The 16,963-nt window shown below is 43.3% G+C and overlaps 2 protein-coding genes across 4 annotated transcripts in view; one reads left to right on the top strand and one right to left on the bottom strand.

The window, feature by feature from the left end:
• ACER2 (alkaline ceramidase 2) overlaps window positions 1-13,847 on the bottom strand; it is a 38,800-nt gene extending 24,953 nt beyond the window's left edge. Inside the window, exons 1-3 of one of the 2 annotated variants that reach the window (XM_069087921.1) lie at window positions 13,521-13,847; window positions 7,449-7,563; window positions 5,997-6,138 (exon numbers count right to left, since the gene is read on the bottom strand). In XM_069087921.1, the coding sequence (XP_068944022.1) occupies window positions 5,997-6,138; window positions 7,449-7,563; window positions 13,521-13,628 (365 nt within the window). In that variant the 5' untranslated portion in view covers window positions 13,629-13,847. The remainder of the gene's footprint in view (window positions 1-5,996; window positions 6,139-7,448; window positions 7,564-13,520) is intronic. The other variant, XM_069087920.1, reaches the window with a different exon arrangement.
• The window catches only part of RPS6 (ribosomal protein S6), a 63,187-nt gene that overhangs the window by 25,292 nt on the left and 20,932 nt on the right, over window positions 1-16,963 (top strand). The gene's annotated exons all lie outside the window — the stretch shown is intronic.

Below are 16,963 nucleotides of genomic sequence, written 5' to 3'. Positions count from 1 at the left end.
AGTAGTAGTAGTAGTAGTAGTAGTAGTAGTAGTAGTAGTAGTAGTAGCAGTAGCAACAGCTAGATGGCTCAATGGATAAAGTACCAGACCTGGAGTCAAGAAGCCTGGAGTTCAAATCCGGCCTCAGATACTCATTAGTTATGTGACCCTGGGCAAGTCACTTAACCTTTGCTTTCCTTAATCCACTGGAGAAGGAAAGGGCAAACCACTCCAATATCTTTGCGAAAAAAACCCATGGACAGTATTATGTGCCACAGTCTACATGTTCACAAATAGTCAGGCCCAACTGGCTAGTAGTAGTAATATTGTTGTTGTTACTGTTATTATTAGTTCACATGATGGTCAGGAAAAGCATTACAAGGACACGCTCAAGATCTCTCTTAAGAACTTTGGAAGTGATTGTGCAACACAGGAGATAGGAAGGGCCCAGCATGGCATGCCCACATCAGAGAAGGTGCTGTACTCTGTGAGTAAAGCAGAATTGAAGCAGCTTAAAAGAAACATGAGATGCACAAATTTAGAGAAGCCACCCCCAGTGTTCAAATGGACTCTTTGTGCCTGACCTGTGGTGGGGCATCCCGGGCTCTTACGACTGATCAGCCACAGTCAGACACACTGAGACCTGGCTCCTGTGTAGTGACGTCATTTTGGCCCTCTTCCAGGATGAAGGACAGCAACCAACCATTAACTATTATTTCCTTACTTGTATCACTGAAATCACAGATCTAGTCTCTGTCCTTACCTGCTCAGACCCCTCCCCTCCACCTAACTCCTGCAAATAAATGTCCCTTCTTCCTAAATGGGATACTGAAAGATTACTGCTACCCACAAAATTACCACAGGGACCAGAAAACTGAAATGAAATCCTGCTTCTCAGGGTGAAAATCACTGTCTGTCTGACTAGTTAATTAAAATAACTTCTCCACACACCAACCCCACCCCCTACTCATTTTTAGAGCACCAAGAAAAACATACGGAATCCTAAGGTGGAATTGTATCTACTGTTTTCTCTAAATAGGTGGGAAAGGGAGCGAAGAAGCATCTATGAAGCATCTAATATGTGCCAGGCTCTGTGATAAGCCCTTTTTTTTTGGAGGGGGGAGGGCAGGGCAGTTGGGGTTAAGTTACTTGCCCAAGGTCACACGGCTAGTAAGCATTAAGTGTCTGAGGCCAGATTTAAACTCAGGTCCTCCTGACTTCAGGGTCAGTGCTCTGTTTACTGTGCCACCTAGCAGCCCCTGTGATAAATCCTTTTTATAAATATTATTTCACTTGATCCTCACAACAACCTTGGGAAGTAGTTGCTATTATTATCCCCATTTTACTTATTTATTTTTTATTTTATTATTTACTTATTTTTTACTTTTTTATTATTCCGATATTATCCCCATTATCCTTCAGTTGAGGAAACTGAGGCAGACAGAAGTTAAGTACCTTGTCCAGGTCAGACAGTCTGAGGCAAGATTTGAACTCAGGTCTTCCTGACTTCAAGCCCAGCCCTCTATGTACTTTATCACCTAGCTGCCTGTAATAAGAATGTAAATTTTAAAGATCTTCCCTGCCCCTAGGCTAATGTGCACCTGAAGCCTGGGGTGGGGGAGGCTTGTTTTTCAGTAGATACTTCTTGATTGGCCAGTGAGTCAATAAGGTTGTTACATTCTCTGAGCCAGGAGAAGGCTATATAAGCCCTGATGTGTAGCTTTGTTTTTGGGACTCACTTTGAGAGGTGTTCTGTGATTTGATCTGAATTCTGGGAAGCCGTTGTTGAGAGTCCCCCGGCTTTGAAAAACCCAGAATATGGAAACCCAGATGTTGGCTGGGTATGGATGTAATGGTTGAACAGTTTGGAAATCTGTCTACTTGATGTTTCTGTCTTGATAATTATGCCTGTATACTTTGAGGTTCAGGGTGCTGACCTTTTCTCCTGAACAAGGTAAACGATATATGTCTGACTGATTAAAGTAAGCTTGTTAACCCATTTTGAGTTGCTTTCCTTTAACAAAGCAGATCCAAGAACCTGTGGTAGCTGCAAACCCTGAGGACGCGCTTGGGGTGCTTGCTGCTACACTGCCTCCATGATTTTTCCCTTCTTGTACCCACTATGAGTATCATAAATCTGTTTGCTTGTAGCCATGTTTCTTCCCCACATTGTTTCTCTACATAGCATTTCCCAAATGAAGGCTGTCTTTTCTCAGTTCTTTTGGAAACGATTCTAGGAAGGGACTTTTTAAGGAGATCAAAATAAGACCTTGTACATCTTCAAGTAGAAGCCATTTGACTATTGGGTAGAAAGGATGACCACATGTCATGCTAGGAGGTCCTTTCATGTTTTGGCTGTAGAAGTCCCTTCCAGCTCTCACATTCCATGAAAATCACCTGCTACACTATAGCTTTTAAAAACTGACATTCAAATATTTGGTCTATTTTTTTAAAAAACTAATTGTTTTAGGAAAATTTATTTCTTTATTCTAGAAGTATTCATCAGTTCCTAACATAAGTATGGACATCATAACCAGACAACTATGTGTCTGTGTCACTGGGAACCACAAGTAGACAGTAGGGGCTTAATAAATGTTCCATTGATTGATATGTCCAGACAGGTGAAAGGACAAAATTCCCTAAAGAAGGCACAAAAAGCCCAGTGGTCCAATTTAGAGGACTTGGTTTGGGCACTGACGATATCTTCTTAAGAAGCTGTGAAATTCTTTTAATATGAGTAACTCGAACACACCTAGGTATAACTGAATTAACTAACCCCACCTAGAAGATAAAGTTGAGATATTCCTCACTCAGATAATCATTTGTTAACAAAGCCCAGAGATGAACAGGATGAATGCTCTGGCCGGACCTCCCGGAGGAGGGCTGAGCTTCTGGCTTCTGATCTGGGCTGCAATGAGCTAACACAATTGGGTGTCCAAACTAAGGCAGGCATTAATATTACATGCCTCCAGGAGCAAGGTTACGAGGTTGTCTCAGGAGGGGCAAACAGGTCCAAGTCGGAAACATGTAAGTCCCAGCTTCCCTGACGATCGAAGTGGGGATCAAGCCTGTGAATGCTCCCTACTCCCCACATCCTAACTGGGCAAGATCGAGAGATATAGTCTTTAAAAAAAAAGAGTAGTAGGATGGCTAGGTGATGCAGTGAATAGAGCACCGGCCCTGGAGTCAAAAGGACCTGAGTTCAAATCCGGCCTCAGACACTTAACACGTGCCTTGTGACCTTGGGCAAATCATTTAACCCCAACTGCCCTGCCCTCTCCCCTCCAAAAAATAAAAGGAAAAAAAAAAGCAGCAGGGGTTAGAGGCCTCAAGCCTAGGGTAGTACTATATAGGACCCTGGGGCGGGGAGGAAGGTGAAGGCTCACAGGAAAGAGAATTGTATTAATTGTGTATAGGCTTGGGTAAAAGGTAAAAGGGTAAAAGAGATACTTTACAGTATTTCTTAGACTAAATTAAAGACCTGTATGTGGTATTTTGTTAGCCCTGAAACTCAAGGCCTTCCTTTTCCTTTCATTTTGGAGACCTGGACACAAACTGAATCCTGGTATTCCCAGAGGAAACCCTGAGTAGAGAAAAAAGGTAGAAAAATGTTTGAGAGACCCCCTATGACCGACCTTGGCCCAAGTAAACCTTCAGTCCCATTTCTGAACCACAGCTTTTCCATTAGACTAGAAGTGCCTTGAGGTCAGGGATTGTCTTTTTTACCCTTCTTTCTGTTCCCAGCACTTAGCGCACTACGTGGCAAATAGTAGGCAATTAATAAATGCTTACAAAGTAACAGCAATATTGTAAAATGATGAGCTGTGAATGACTTAGCTGTTCTCAGCAATTCAATGATCCAAGACAACTTCGAAGGACTTATGATGAAAAATGCTGTTCATTCCCAGAGAAAGAACCAATGGTGTCTGAATACATACTGAAACATACTTTTAAAAACTTTCTTTGGTTTTCTTGAGGATTTTTTTTGGTTCATGTTTTCTTTCACAACATGACTATTATGGAAATGTTTTGCATGACGACACTTGCCTTCTCAATGAGGGAGTGGGGAGGGAGGGAGGTAGAGAATTTGGAACTCAGAGTTTTAAAAATGAATGTTAAAAATCATTTTTACATGTAACTGGGTAAAATAAAATATTAAATAATTTTTCAAAAAGAAGTGGCAAGAATGCACAAAGGAAGTATACAAGAAAGATCTTAACATCCATATAGATATCTGTAACTACTACGGTGTGGTTACTGATCTAGAGCCAGACGTCCTGCAGAATGAAGTCAAGAGGGTCTTAGGAAGCATGACTAACAACAAGGCTAGCAGAGGTGATTCCAACTGAGCTATTTAAGATCCTAAAAGATGATGCTGTCAAAGTGCCACACAGAATATGCCAGTGAGCTTGGAAAACTCAACAATGGTCACTGGATTGGAAGAGATTGGTTTATACACCAATTCTAAAGAAGGGCAATGCCAAAGAATGCTCAAATTACCAAAGAATTGTACTCATTTCACCTGCCAGCAAGATTTTGCAAATTAGGCTTCAGCAATATAAGAACCTAGAATGACTAGAAGAATAGGCTAAATTTCCAAGAGGCAGAGGAACTAGAGACCAAATTGCCAACATCCCCTATGGAGAAAGCAAAGGAGTTCTAGAAAAGCATCTATTTCTGCTTCATTGACCATACTAAAGCTTTTGATTGTGTGAATCACAACAAAAATATGGCAAATTTTCAGAGAGACAGGAGTACCAGATGGTCTTACTTGTCTCCTGAGGAACTTGTGTTCATGCCAAGAAGCAACAGTTAGAACCAAACATGGAACATCTGACTGGTTTAAGATTAGAAAAAGATTACAACAAAGCTGTATATTTCATCTTATTTATTTCATTTATATGCAGAGTAAATCATGTGAAATGCCATGCTGGATGAATCAAGAGCCAGAATTAAGGTTGCCAGGAGATATATCAACAATCTCAGATATACAGATGATATCACTATGATGGCAGAAAATGATGAAGAATAAAGAAGCCTCTTGATGAGGGTAAAAGAGAAGAATGTAAAAACAAGCCATAACTTGAAGCTTACCATAAAAAATATCAAGTTGATGGCAATTGGTCCCATCACTCCCTGGCAAATAGAAGGAAAAGAAATGAAGGCACTGTCTGATTTTAAATTCTTGGGATCAAAGATCACCATAGATAGCAATTGTAGGCATGAAATTAAAAGATGCTTGCTCCTTGGAAGGAAAGCTATGGCCAATTTGGACTGCACCCTAAAAAGCAGAGGTACCACCTTGCTGACAAAGGTCCATATAGTCAAAGCTATGGTTTTCCCAGTAGCAAAGTGTGGTTATAAGAGTTGGACTCTAAAGAGAGGCGAGCACCATAGAATGAACATTTTTTAATTATTATGGTACTGGAGAAGACTTTTGAGAGTCCCTTGGACAGCAAGGAGATCAAATCAGTCAAAACTTAAAGAAACTAATTCAGACTAATTATGAGAAAGACAAATACTGAAGCTTAAATACTCTGGCCACATAATGAGAAGACAGAACTCACTGAAAGACAGGACTCCCTGATGTTGGGAAAGATTGAAGGTAAAAGGAAAAGGGGACAGCAGAGGGTGAGATGGATAGATAGTGTCATGAAACAATGAAGATAGAAGACCTGGTGTGCTATGGTCACAAAGAATCAGACATGAATGAACAACAACGTCAATAAATGCTTATTGAATAACTCCTGGATCTCCTTCACGATCAGTCAGTGAGGAAGACACCTGCTTTCTTTTTCTCATTGTTTGATTAATTCCCCTTTCATGAGAGTGTTGCCATTCATAGGCTGTAGGGATGGCTTCTCTATCAGTCTATATAAATGAGCAGGCACTATATTTATCATATTAACTGAATACATATTAATATTTGCACAGTAGAGGAGGGGTTTTATTTCTCGCTAAATATCCCTTTGGTCATGACTGATGGCACAATGTTTAGAAGACAGCATATTTATTACCTGTCATTTCTGAAGACCTTTGGTAAGTACCTTCTGGGGAACCACATGGCCAGTGCACACATCAATACCCAGAGAATAGCAAGTTCATCAAGCATCTGACCCAGGAAACTCAGTGTTGCATGGAAGTAAACTGATCCAATTCCTAGAATCAATTACAAACCAACAGAGAAGGTTAGAAGAAAAAAAATACAATAACTCAATGCAATGTTCAGTGCCAGAATTCATTTTTCTTGACTTTATCTATTTTTTTTTTGTAGGGCAGTTGGGGTTAAGTGATTTGCCCAAGATCACACAGCCAGTTTTGTGTTAAGTGTCTGAGACCAGATTTGAACTCAGGTCCTCCTGACTCCAGGGCTGGTGCTCTATCCACTGTGCCACTTAGCCGCCCCAACTCTACCTATTTCTTACAAACATTTTGCTTTTCTCTTTTTTTTCCCAGGGGGATGTATTTGACAAAGGGAGAAGGGGAGGGGTTAGGAGGGAGGGAGAGAAAGAAAGGGGAAAGAGAGGGGAAAGGGAAGGTGACAGGGATGGAGAGGGAGAAGAAGGAGGAGGGGAAAGGAAGAAGGAGAGGGAAGGAGAAGGAGGGAGACAGAGGAAGAGAGAGGGAGGAAGGGGGAGAGGGAGGGTGACAGGGATGGAGAGGCAGAGGGAGAAGGAGGAGGTAAAGGGGAGAGGGAGAGAGAGAGAACACAGATTTGTTCATTGAAAAAAATTATTCAGTGTCAATGTTTAAACGATAATGATGACACCTAATTCACAGATGGCACCTCTCAGGATCGAAACTAGAGAGAGAGAAAAGCAACCCATAAAGATAGGCCATTGTTTATAAATATATTTATAGACATATTTTTAAATGCATATAAATGTATAAATACATTTCATATATGATTCAAATATGCAAATATCAGTGTATTACTAAGCTCATGGTTAATCACAATCTATCATATCCAAAATATACCAGGGCCTTCATAGAAATGGAGAGGTGATAAGCATCAACATTCTCCCCATTATCCAGAACCTTTGTGCCATTTAGGACTATAAGCCAAGAGAAGCTATTATCCAAATGGATCAGAGAACACAGGACAATCAGAGTTATGCAATTATTTTAAAGTCCACTAGCAAGAGAAACAGTACTGGGAAAAAAAAAGGTTTCTCACAACTCTGTCCTCAGAATTTCCCAGAAAACTACCACCACCAAGTAACAGTAACCTTAAGTAACAGAACTCTGGAGCGGAATTACGTAAACCGGAGACTTCCAGACAGCCTCGGTTGTTTCTGTAACTTTTGTTTGAATATGTGTCAAGCAAGTGAACAAAAAGTTTCTCTAGACGTCAGAGTTGCTTGAGTATACAAAACATTATGTCCGAAGAAGGTCAGGAAGTATGCAGAACTCAACATCCTCCCTTTCAGGTCATGCATGAAAGGCTAATCACAAGCTAATGAACTTACCAACAACAACGAGAAGTGTCCATATTAAATATATGCCACTGTTGAAGCATGCTGCATACTGACGGAATAAGCACATGCAGATGGGCGGCAAAATAAAAAATAAGACATTGCTGATCTGGAAAAAATAAAATTAAAAGATGCGTATTGAATAAAAGATAAGAAAACAATGTGTTTAAAATGTACTTTGAAATATACTGTGGAAGGATCTCACACTCCATCCTGCCCTTTTCATATTCTGTATGTATCTACCTGGTAGTGGGGGCAGCTAGGTGTTAAAGTGGATAGAGTGCTGGGTCTGGAGTCAGGAGAATCCGAGTTCAAATCTAGCCTTAGACATTTAGCAGCTCTCTGACCCTGGGTAACTCACTTACCCTGTTTGCCTCAGTTTTCCCAACTGTAAAATGGGGACCCTGGAGAAGGAAATGGCAAATCATTCTAGTATCTTTGCCAAGAAAACTGCATTTAAAATGGGGTCATGAAAAGTTGGACACAACTAAACAATTTAACAATAGATAGAGCACAGGGCCCAGAGTCAAGTGAGTTAATATTAATATTGAGATAATAATGAGATAATATTAATAAAGCCCTTAGCATAGTGCCCACCACATGGCAGATACTTGCTCCCTTCCCCTTATTACTTCCCTCAGAAAAGGAGATTTGAGAAATCCATTTTGAAAAGCATTAAAACAACATTTATACATACTCTAAAATAATACAGGAAATTACATGACTGTTCCGGTCTGGAAGCACTACCAACAAGATCCACTACTGGTCTCTATTGTTTCTTTTAAACACATTTGTGTACAAAAAGGAAAAGACAAAATGAAAAGTCGATCTTGAAAACAAAAAGAGGAAGAAACCATGAGAGAAATTCAGGAAAGCCCGAAAGTAGCAGTGAAGACACAGATCTAGTCAGTACGGCTGCTACTGAATGGAAATTTTCCCATGCAAGTTGTTCGGGTCACTAACGTGGAAAAGTAATGGGTCTGAGTTGTAAAGCATTTGTGGGGCTGTGTCAGAGAATCAATGCGATGACTTCCTAAGAATGAGACTGTGAAGCAGAACTAGGTGAGAGGACCAGAAAATTCAAAAACATAATCATATCTCTAGACATCTAGAAATTCAAAAGAGACCTTTGTTCTTTAGAAAAATAAACCCATGAAAAACACTGTGAACTCTCACATAGATAAGGAGAAAAGATCAAAGCAGTCACTTTTCAAAGAACTTTCCTGGGCTCTGGAGCTAATGGGAGGCAGGAAGCCACACCATGGCTCCACCCTGGGTGGACAGATTTGCTGCTGGTTTTATTTAACTGCAGGTTTTCAATTATCCATGCCAATACTGGTGTGGGTAACTGAGAAATAATTAATGATCCCCTAATGTAGGGCATGGATGAACTTTTGAACTATTTTTTCCAGTGGTAGAGATGGATTTGCATTGACCCATTCATACATATGCTTAGGTGTTCCCATCATGACCATAGAGTGGTTTGCATATTTAAGGGTGGTCGTTGGGGTACATGTAGTCTGTAGGTATGGGGAAAAGCCAAAGCACTGCTAGTTAGTATCCATGTGACTTGGGCAAGACACTTAATCAGTGACCCTTGGTTTCTAATCTGTATAATGGCAGGCTTTGATGAGAAAAAGATCTCTTCCATATGGTGAAAACATATAAAAATATCCTTTGTAGTTCCTCTACAAATATTTTAAAAATAATGCTTTTCTCTAAAGCCTTTCCAGATTCCCCAGGAGAAGTCCCTTGAAAGGTGAATGGGACAGGTCAGAACAAAAGGGTAAAGGAAGTTTCTAGGTGAATTAACCAAAATAACCATGAGGCCGATAACCAGAAACTTAGTAAAAAGTAGCTCTAGTCTGGCAACCGGGTAATACAGTGGATAGAGCACTAGACCTGGAGTTAGGAAGACTCATCTTCCTGAGTACAAATCTGACCTCAGACATTTATTAGCAGTGTGACCCTGGGCAAGTCATTTAATTGTTTGTCTCAGTTTCCTCAGCTGTTAAATGAGCTAGAGAAAGAAACAGCAAGCCACTCCAGCATCTTTGCAAAGACAATCCCAAATGGGGTCACAGAGAGTAGGATGTGACTGAAAAATGACTGAACAACACTACGTCTCATCTCGATGAGAACACTGCTTTTCCTCTTCTCAGTACATCATCGGGACACAGGCCCATCGAAGAGCAATCTCTTCCCTCTGTTCCATGAAGAGATTAGACTAGGCTCTACCCCAAATGGGGCACTCAAATCTCCGCCTTTACAATCGGTATTCTCAATAGCACTCAACCAAAAACATCAAGTCCCCACTATGTGCCAGGCTGTGGGAGGAACACTGCTGATTCCTCCAGGAAAGCAGTACCAGAAGCATGGAATAGAAGGGATATGGTTGCTCAAGTCTAGGAAGCTAGTAACCCAGGTTATATTTTAAGGTGTTTTTCCTGGTTCAAGATTCCTACAAGTGTTACCTGAAATCTTTCCGGAGCAGAGTCATGTTGGAAGGTATGGGGACTAAGACAAATGGCTTGTATGTTAAAGTATCTTTTAAATTAAATAAAACTGTGTCTGGCAGACCAGTGCCTACACTCAGGGTACAGTACTAGTTAGTATGAATATTTTTTCTCCAACAAAATCCATATGCAATGATCTATAAACCTGACATCATCGGCCTAGGTAGTTACATGTCTTCCTTATCTCCTAAGCTGCTAGGGATACTCCTGCACCAACACCCCTTGAGTCACACGTACACATACACACCCATCACCTCTGCTGTGAGAGACAGCCAGTATAGAAAATGTGGTACTTGGCAGGGTGTCAGAAAAACTGGGGTTAAAATCCTAACTCCGACACTAGCTAGGTATTTACTCTTGGGCCCTTGATCAGTTTGGGCCTCAAGAAACTCCCTAGAACTTAACTAAATAAATTAAAAGGGTAAGAGAAGCTTCAAATGCAGATTCAGACACTTGACACACTTACTAGCTGTGTGACTTTGGGCAAGTCACTTAACCCCAATTGCCCTCCAAAAACAAAAACAAAAAAAAAAAGAGGAGTTGCCAAGGAAATCCTTGATTGTTCGCATAATCCGAGGTAGGGCAGCTCCAGAGAAGGCTTCTCAACCTGGTAACTCACTCTGTCAATTGTGGCTTCCTTACTCTAGAGTTCATTCTGGCCCAATAGCCTTCTCACACTGGAAGCACACTCCATCCTTGAGGAATCTTGTGATACGTCAGTTCCTTTCTCACATCTCCATTTTAAGGAAAGTGCCCAGACCAGCTAAGGGTAGCTGGGTGGTGTGGTGGATAGAGAGGGCTGGGCCTGGAGTCAGGATAACTCATCTTCCTGAGTTCGAATCTGGCCTCAGACACTTCCTAGCTGTGTGACCCTGGGCAAGTCAATTAACCTTGTTTGCCTCAGTTCCTCATGTGTAAGATGAGCCAGAGAAGGAAGTGGCCAACCTCTCCAGCATCTTTGTCAAGAAAACTCCAAATGGGGTCATGACTGAACAACAACATCAACTGATCCAGGCCTACGTCTTCATTCCCCTCCAAGCTCTATACAATTTTCAGCTTCAAATGTTGTCTTTCTCCATTACAAATAAGCTCCCTGAGGGAAGAGACTATCTTTTTTTCTGCTCATATGTGTATTCTCAGCACTTAGCACAGGGTCCAGCAAATAATGATTTAATAAATGCTTGTTGATTTGACTAGACAATGTGCTCTCCCATTATGGAAATATGACCCTCCTTCTGGGATGCCAAACTAAACCCACCCGACAATCATTTTTTAAAAAATTCTGAATTCCAGGGGCAGCTAGGTGGCGCAGTGAATAGAGCACCGGCCCTGGAGTCAGGAGGACCTGGGTCCAGATCCGGTCTCAGACACTTAACACACACACACACAAAAAAAAAAACCTAGCCGTGTGACCTTGGGCAAGTCACCCAAGTCCCCCAATTGCCCGCCAAAAAGCAAAAAAAAAAAAATTCTGAATTCCTTAAGTACAATCTTTTCTATACCATAGAGCACTTGATTAACACATTGCTTTGGAATTCTCTAGTTATAACATGTGCCTCAATTTTGTTCCCCTGAATTCAAGTTCAACAAACTTTTATTGCTTCTCAAGGACAAGAATCATTTCTTAAGCCTCTTATGCTTTCCCTAAAGAAGTTTGACAGGGTTGGAAACAGGAGATAGTCAATAAAAACTTGTTAAATAGGTAAGTAGGTGGGTAGATAAGAGCTTGTTAAATAAATAAGACCCACAGTTGGTCCTCTCTATTCAGCAGTCAAATGCCATCTTTCCTAAAGTAATAGGAAGCCTCTTCCCCTCCACAAATGTTAACTGATCCTACCAGACCTAAGGACTGACCTTCACATTCTCCCTTGTAGAGCACAACAAATGTTGAAAATGATAAATGTGCAGAAGAACAAAACTTATACCCACAAAAAACTTGAGCTAGAGAAACATTGTTAGCCTTTCTAAAATTTGTTCTTTCAGATTTGCACTAATTTCATCCATCTCCAATGAGATTGGCTTAAAAAGGTAAAAACAAAACAATGCCACTACCAAACGATCTCAGATCTTCACAGAAAGAGAGAAAAGCAGGATTGTGGAGAACCTGAAACACACAAATTGGATTCCTTTGGCTCAAAGCCCTTGTACCATCTACCAGCAGTCCCAGATGCCCTGGGCAGAAACTGTTTATTCTACTTTCTGCTTCACTGCCTACTAGGCCACCTGGCATATTGCACCATGGGATGATTCTGTATGTAGTTGACTGGTCTTTTGGTGTGCTTGGCATTACTTTGTATGTAGGCGACTCTCTTGTCCTTTAAAGTTCAAAGAATGTTTATCTTCATACTACCCCCTTGTGAAAAGTGGGTGTTGTTATCCCTATAAGACACAAAGGGGAAATTAATCAAGAACTATGCATTACTCTCATTGATGAAACAGATTCTGCTGTGGTGCCTCCCTCCAAACTCACTCTCAATACAACTTCCCACTCTGTCTGCCCATGGTTATAAGAACATCCTCCTAGAATAACAAAATTGATGCCATCAAGTTACGGTGAAATTCAGTTCGCTGTGAAAGTGTTTTCCTTGGATACTGACAATGTCACAAAGAAAGAGTCTGTGCGTCTGTGCAAGATGTTAGGGCTTTCTGGAATCAAAAGTACTGGGCTTGAAGGGCCACTCCTACCCCCTCACTAGCTGTGTCTGCCTCTATGGGTCTCAATCGCCTTGTGCCTAACAACCCTCTCCTGGCCCTTCTATTCTAGTTCTCTATGAAACCCACAACCAACACCAAGTCAAACACACGAGTTTTAAACTCCACCGGAACTCCCGTTTTCTGTGTTACAAGAGCCAGAAGGTAAACAAGAGGTTAACTATGCTGTGGGAAAACTCAGTGCCTGAGTGCCTGAGCAATCCGGTCAGCTCGAATCGTCTCTGCCCCACTGCGCTGCAACTTCTCCACTCTTCCTGCCTCGCTCGGCCTTTCTTCGTGCCCCCGGCGTTTCGTATAATGCCTGGTACACAGGAGGTGATTGATAAGTGTGGCTTGTTGACCAGTAGCTGCCCCATTCCGTGGCAATGCCAACCAGTTCGGTGCTCTCGGAATTCCCCATTTCCTCCTTTCCCAGAACCCCAAAAAGACAGACGTTGATAATAAAAGTCACCTAGTGGGATGGGACTGCGTCACGGGCAGTCCTTTCATGCATTAAAAGGGGCACGGGGGCCGGCCACTGAAACTTGGCAGTTCCATCGCCATCGCCCGCCTGGTCTAAGCGTCAAGCCAATCTACCCGGGAACGTCTAAGCGAACTCCTCAGGGACGCAGGGCTGGGCAGCCCGGGGCACTGGGGCCACTAGCAGAAAATTACAGAAAGAGGTTGCAGAGAAGGATGAGACCAGATGTCGTGAAAGGGAGGAGGGGACGTCACGGAGGAGCCTATTTAGAGACTGACACACGCGCGTGCATTCGCGGACGCGCGTGCCCAGGCACAGCGCGCACCACCCCCTCCAAACACGCCCGCACCCGCACGCACGCCCCTCCGACTCCCGCACCGTGTTGTAGAACTCGGCGATGGCCGGCACGATGGTGTAATTATCCTCGCACCAGTCCACCTCCGAGCTGCCCGCCCGCAGCTGGTCCCAGAAATGCTGGGCGCTCATGATCCGGGCCGCCGGGTCTGCTGCGCTCTGCGCGCCGGGGGCCGGGGCCGACAGGTCTCCTCTCCCCTCTTCCGCGGGTCATTCAGCTCAGCAGCGGGCTGCCCCAGAGCGGAGGCTGGGCTCCCCCAGGCTGGGAACCCACGCCAGCCGCGGCGCCTTTATCCTGACCTCCCACCCAGCGCCCTCCCAGCTGGCCGGATGTTCGGCCTCCGGAGCGTCGTCTTCAGCTCTCCGCCTGTAGGATGCGACCCTCCCGCAGACCCCTCCTCTCGCTCCTCCTCCTGTCCAACCCACAGGGCGGCTACCTCGGGCACGCCCTCCCGCATCTCCGCGGTCCTAGCCTGGGGAGCTGGGGGGCTGGGGGGCTGGGGAGCTGCGGAGCTGGGCAGCTGGGCAGCTGGGCAGCCTAGCTACGTAAGGCCACCGCTTTTCTGTTTCTTTTCCCCTCGTTTCAAAGGCGCTGGGGCTGGAGACCTGAAGAACCCTCAGGCTCAGTCACTCCCTAATGGAGGACTTTCCCAGTCACCCCAGTGTGGCTCTCCCCCTTTACCACCACCCATTACCTCGTATACATTTTCTGGATTTGTCGTTGTATACCCAGCGCCTACCTGGCACGTGACCCGACTCACAGCAAGCACTTCATGAGTGATTGGTGACTGATGGGGGTAGGCTAAAAGGACAGAGGCCAGACAATGAGTGGGGTTTGAGCTGAGTTGTCCTCCTGCTCTTGGGGACAGGCAGGAGGCAGTGGGGGGAGCGGAGGACGGCCCCCTACCTCCTCTTTAGTCCCGGACCAATGACAAAACAAAACATAATTATTATCTTTGTGATCGAACGGGTTTTTTAAAAATCCATTTTATTAATATCGACTTAAAACATCTGCTTGCTTCCCAGCCATATCACATTGTAAAATAAAAGAATCTTAGAGTTGGAGGGATCTGTCTCCAGAATCAACCCGAGCAATCCCTGCCCTCGACAACAGTCTAAACAAGTGGCCATCGAGGGTCTATGAAGATCCCAAGAAACGGAGAAAGCACCTCCTGATGAAGTATTGAAGAATGAAGAAAGAAGTGAGGCATTCATTCCACTGAGGATCCCAGGATTTAGAGCTCCAAACACTCTTAGGGATCATTCGGCTCTAATCTCTCTGTCTCTCTGTCTCTCTGTCTCTCTCTCTCTCTGTCTCTCTGTCTCTCTCTCTCTCTCTGTCTCTGTCTGTCTCTCTCTCTGTCTGTCCCTCTGTCTTGTCTGTCTCTCTCTCTGTCTGTCTCTCTCTCTGTCTGTCTGTCTGTCTCTCTCTCTGTCTCTCTCTGTTTCTCTCTCTCTCCTCTGCTCCCTGTGTGTGTGTGTGTCCTCTCTTTTCAACAGATAAGGGAACTAGAACACAGAGAAGTTAAAATCGTTGGCCCTGCCAGGTCACAATGGCTTTTTTGAACAGTTCAGATCCTTAAATTTTTCCTTCTTTCCATCCAAAATCTGACCGTAACCTCTAGCCAGTGGTCTTAGTTCTGTCCTCTCTAGCCAAGCATGACAAGCCTAAGTCCTATTCCACAGGTCTCCTGTCCTCCTAATTTTTTTTTCTGATCCGGCCTAAAAATTCTGAGTTGTTTACATTGTCTTAATATGGCATGATATCTAGTTTCTTCATTAACTGGTCATGATGGGGATGGGATCTGACCCCTAAAAGGACTTAATAATTCTTTTAACTGCCCTTTCACTTTAATTCTCTAACTTTCTCCTTTGTCTGCACCTGGCCTACCCCAGGGTACTTGCCACTTCTTGATTCCGTCCAGATCTTCCCACAGTCTTTCTGTCTAAAATATCAATCTTTCCCCCGTTAAATTGCTCAAAGTCTTAAAATCTGGCCTGCTTGTATTGGTGTCACAAACGGTGCAGACTCACTAGGAGTCTGGCCGGCTTCTGTTGGCGACACAATAAACCTTGTCTTTGACTGAAAGAAGGCTTGGGTGGTCGAATTCTTCTGAGGCAGATCTGTGCCCCGAACCTTCCATTTCAGGAGTTCCCAAGATCCTTGGACCACAGCAGTCCTCTTTTGCAGGGATTCCAATGTTTATCAATCCCTTTCCTAAAATGTGGTATCCAGAAATGTGGTTCACACTAGGAACAGAAGGACTATAATCTCCCAGTACTGAGCACCATCAAAAATGGCAGGGGTGAGGTTGGTAGTGGTGAAGGTCCTATCAAAAATACAATATTAAGGAGGGGCCAGGTGGCACAGCGAGTAAGAGCACCGGCCCCAGTGTTGGGATGACCTGGGGATTGAATCCGGGCTCAGACGCTTAGCACCCACCCAGAAACACCTGGCTGTGTAACCTTGAGCAAGTTACTTAACCCCAATTGCTTTAAAAAAAAAAATACAACATTAAGCTGCATTTAACCCTCTTGGCCATTTCCCAGGAAGTACTTTATGATCATATCTCTTCCAACTTATACTTGAACAGTTTAGTTTGTTTTAACATAGAAACAGGCCTTTTTTTTTTTTTTTGTTATACCTATTGACTCAGTTTATTTGGTCCAATGTTTTAGTTTGTTGAGATCTCTTACATCTCTCACCCCAATTTCCTCCCTCCAAAAAAAGACAGGCAGCAAAAGGAAGTATTGACTTCAAGTTTTTTGGTTTGGTTTTTGCTTTGTTTTGGTTTGGTTTGGTTTTTGGTCAATGAGAGAGAATGAGCAGAAATAGGAAATAAATGGGTATTTGTATCTGATTTGGGATTCTGATGCTTTCCACTTGTAATCCCTGTCTCAAAGCCCATTGGTATGGAACTCTCTCCTTATTGGTGAGGATGAAGGCCCCATTCTGCATGAAGGGCAGGGTGGAGTTGGTGAGAACTGAGGAAGCCTCAGTTTTGAGCCAGTCCTCTTTGAGGGCCTTTTGGGCTTTTCAGGGTCAGTCCTCCTTTGGGACTCATCAAACCTTCAGTCTTCTTTGGGACTCTCCAAGTGTTGAGTCGCTTCAGGGGCTCCTAGCTTCAAGAGAGAAGGTGGAAGAGGCCAACCTCATTTTGGCCATTTGGGGGCCTCACAGTAAGTGAAATTTTCACTTACATTTTCAGCTATTTTCAGCCCGAAGGCCCAACTTCACACAGTTCTCACACCTCTCTCCAAGGGTTTCACTGCAGCTGTTAATACTTCCTTACTACAGAAAGAAAGAAAATTTTCCTGCTCCAACTAATGTTTCAAGAAAACCTTCCCAAATTAATCCAACACTCCAGTACAGTATTCTGCTTCACATTTCCTCCTCAAAACACTTTGTAATTTTGAAATGACTAATTACATGTAATTATATCTTTATCAGGTCATTGCTGTGTTAG

This window comes from Petaurus breviceps, unplaced genomic scaffold (assembly GCF_028583685.1).
Source record: "Petaurus breviceps papuanus isolate PSGF00001 unplaced genomic scaffold, PetGlider_PUasm1.0 183, whole genome shotgun sequence".
NCBI lineage: Eukaryota > Metazoa > Chordata > Mammalia > Diprotodontia > Petauridae > Petaurus > Petaurus breviceps.
The sequence above is the reverse complement of the archived record's forward strand: the minus strand, read 5'-3'. Positions and strand labels throughout refer to the sequence as shown.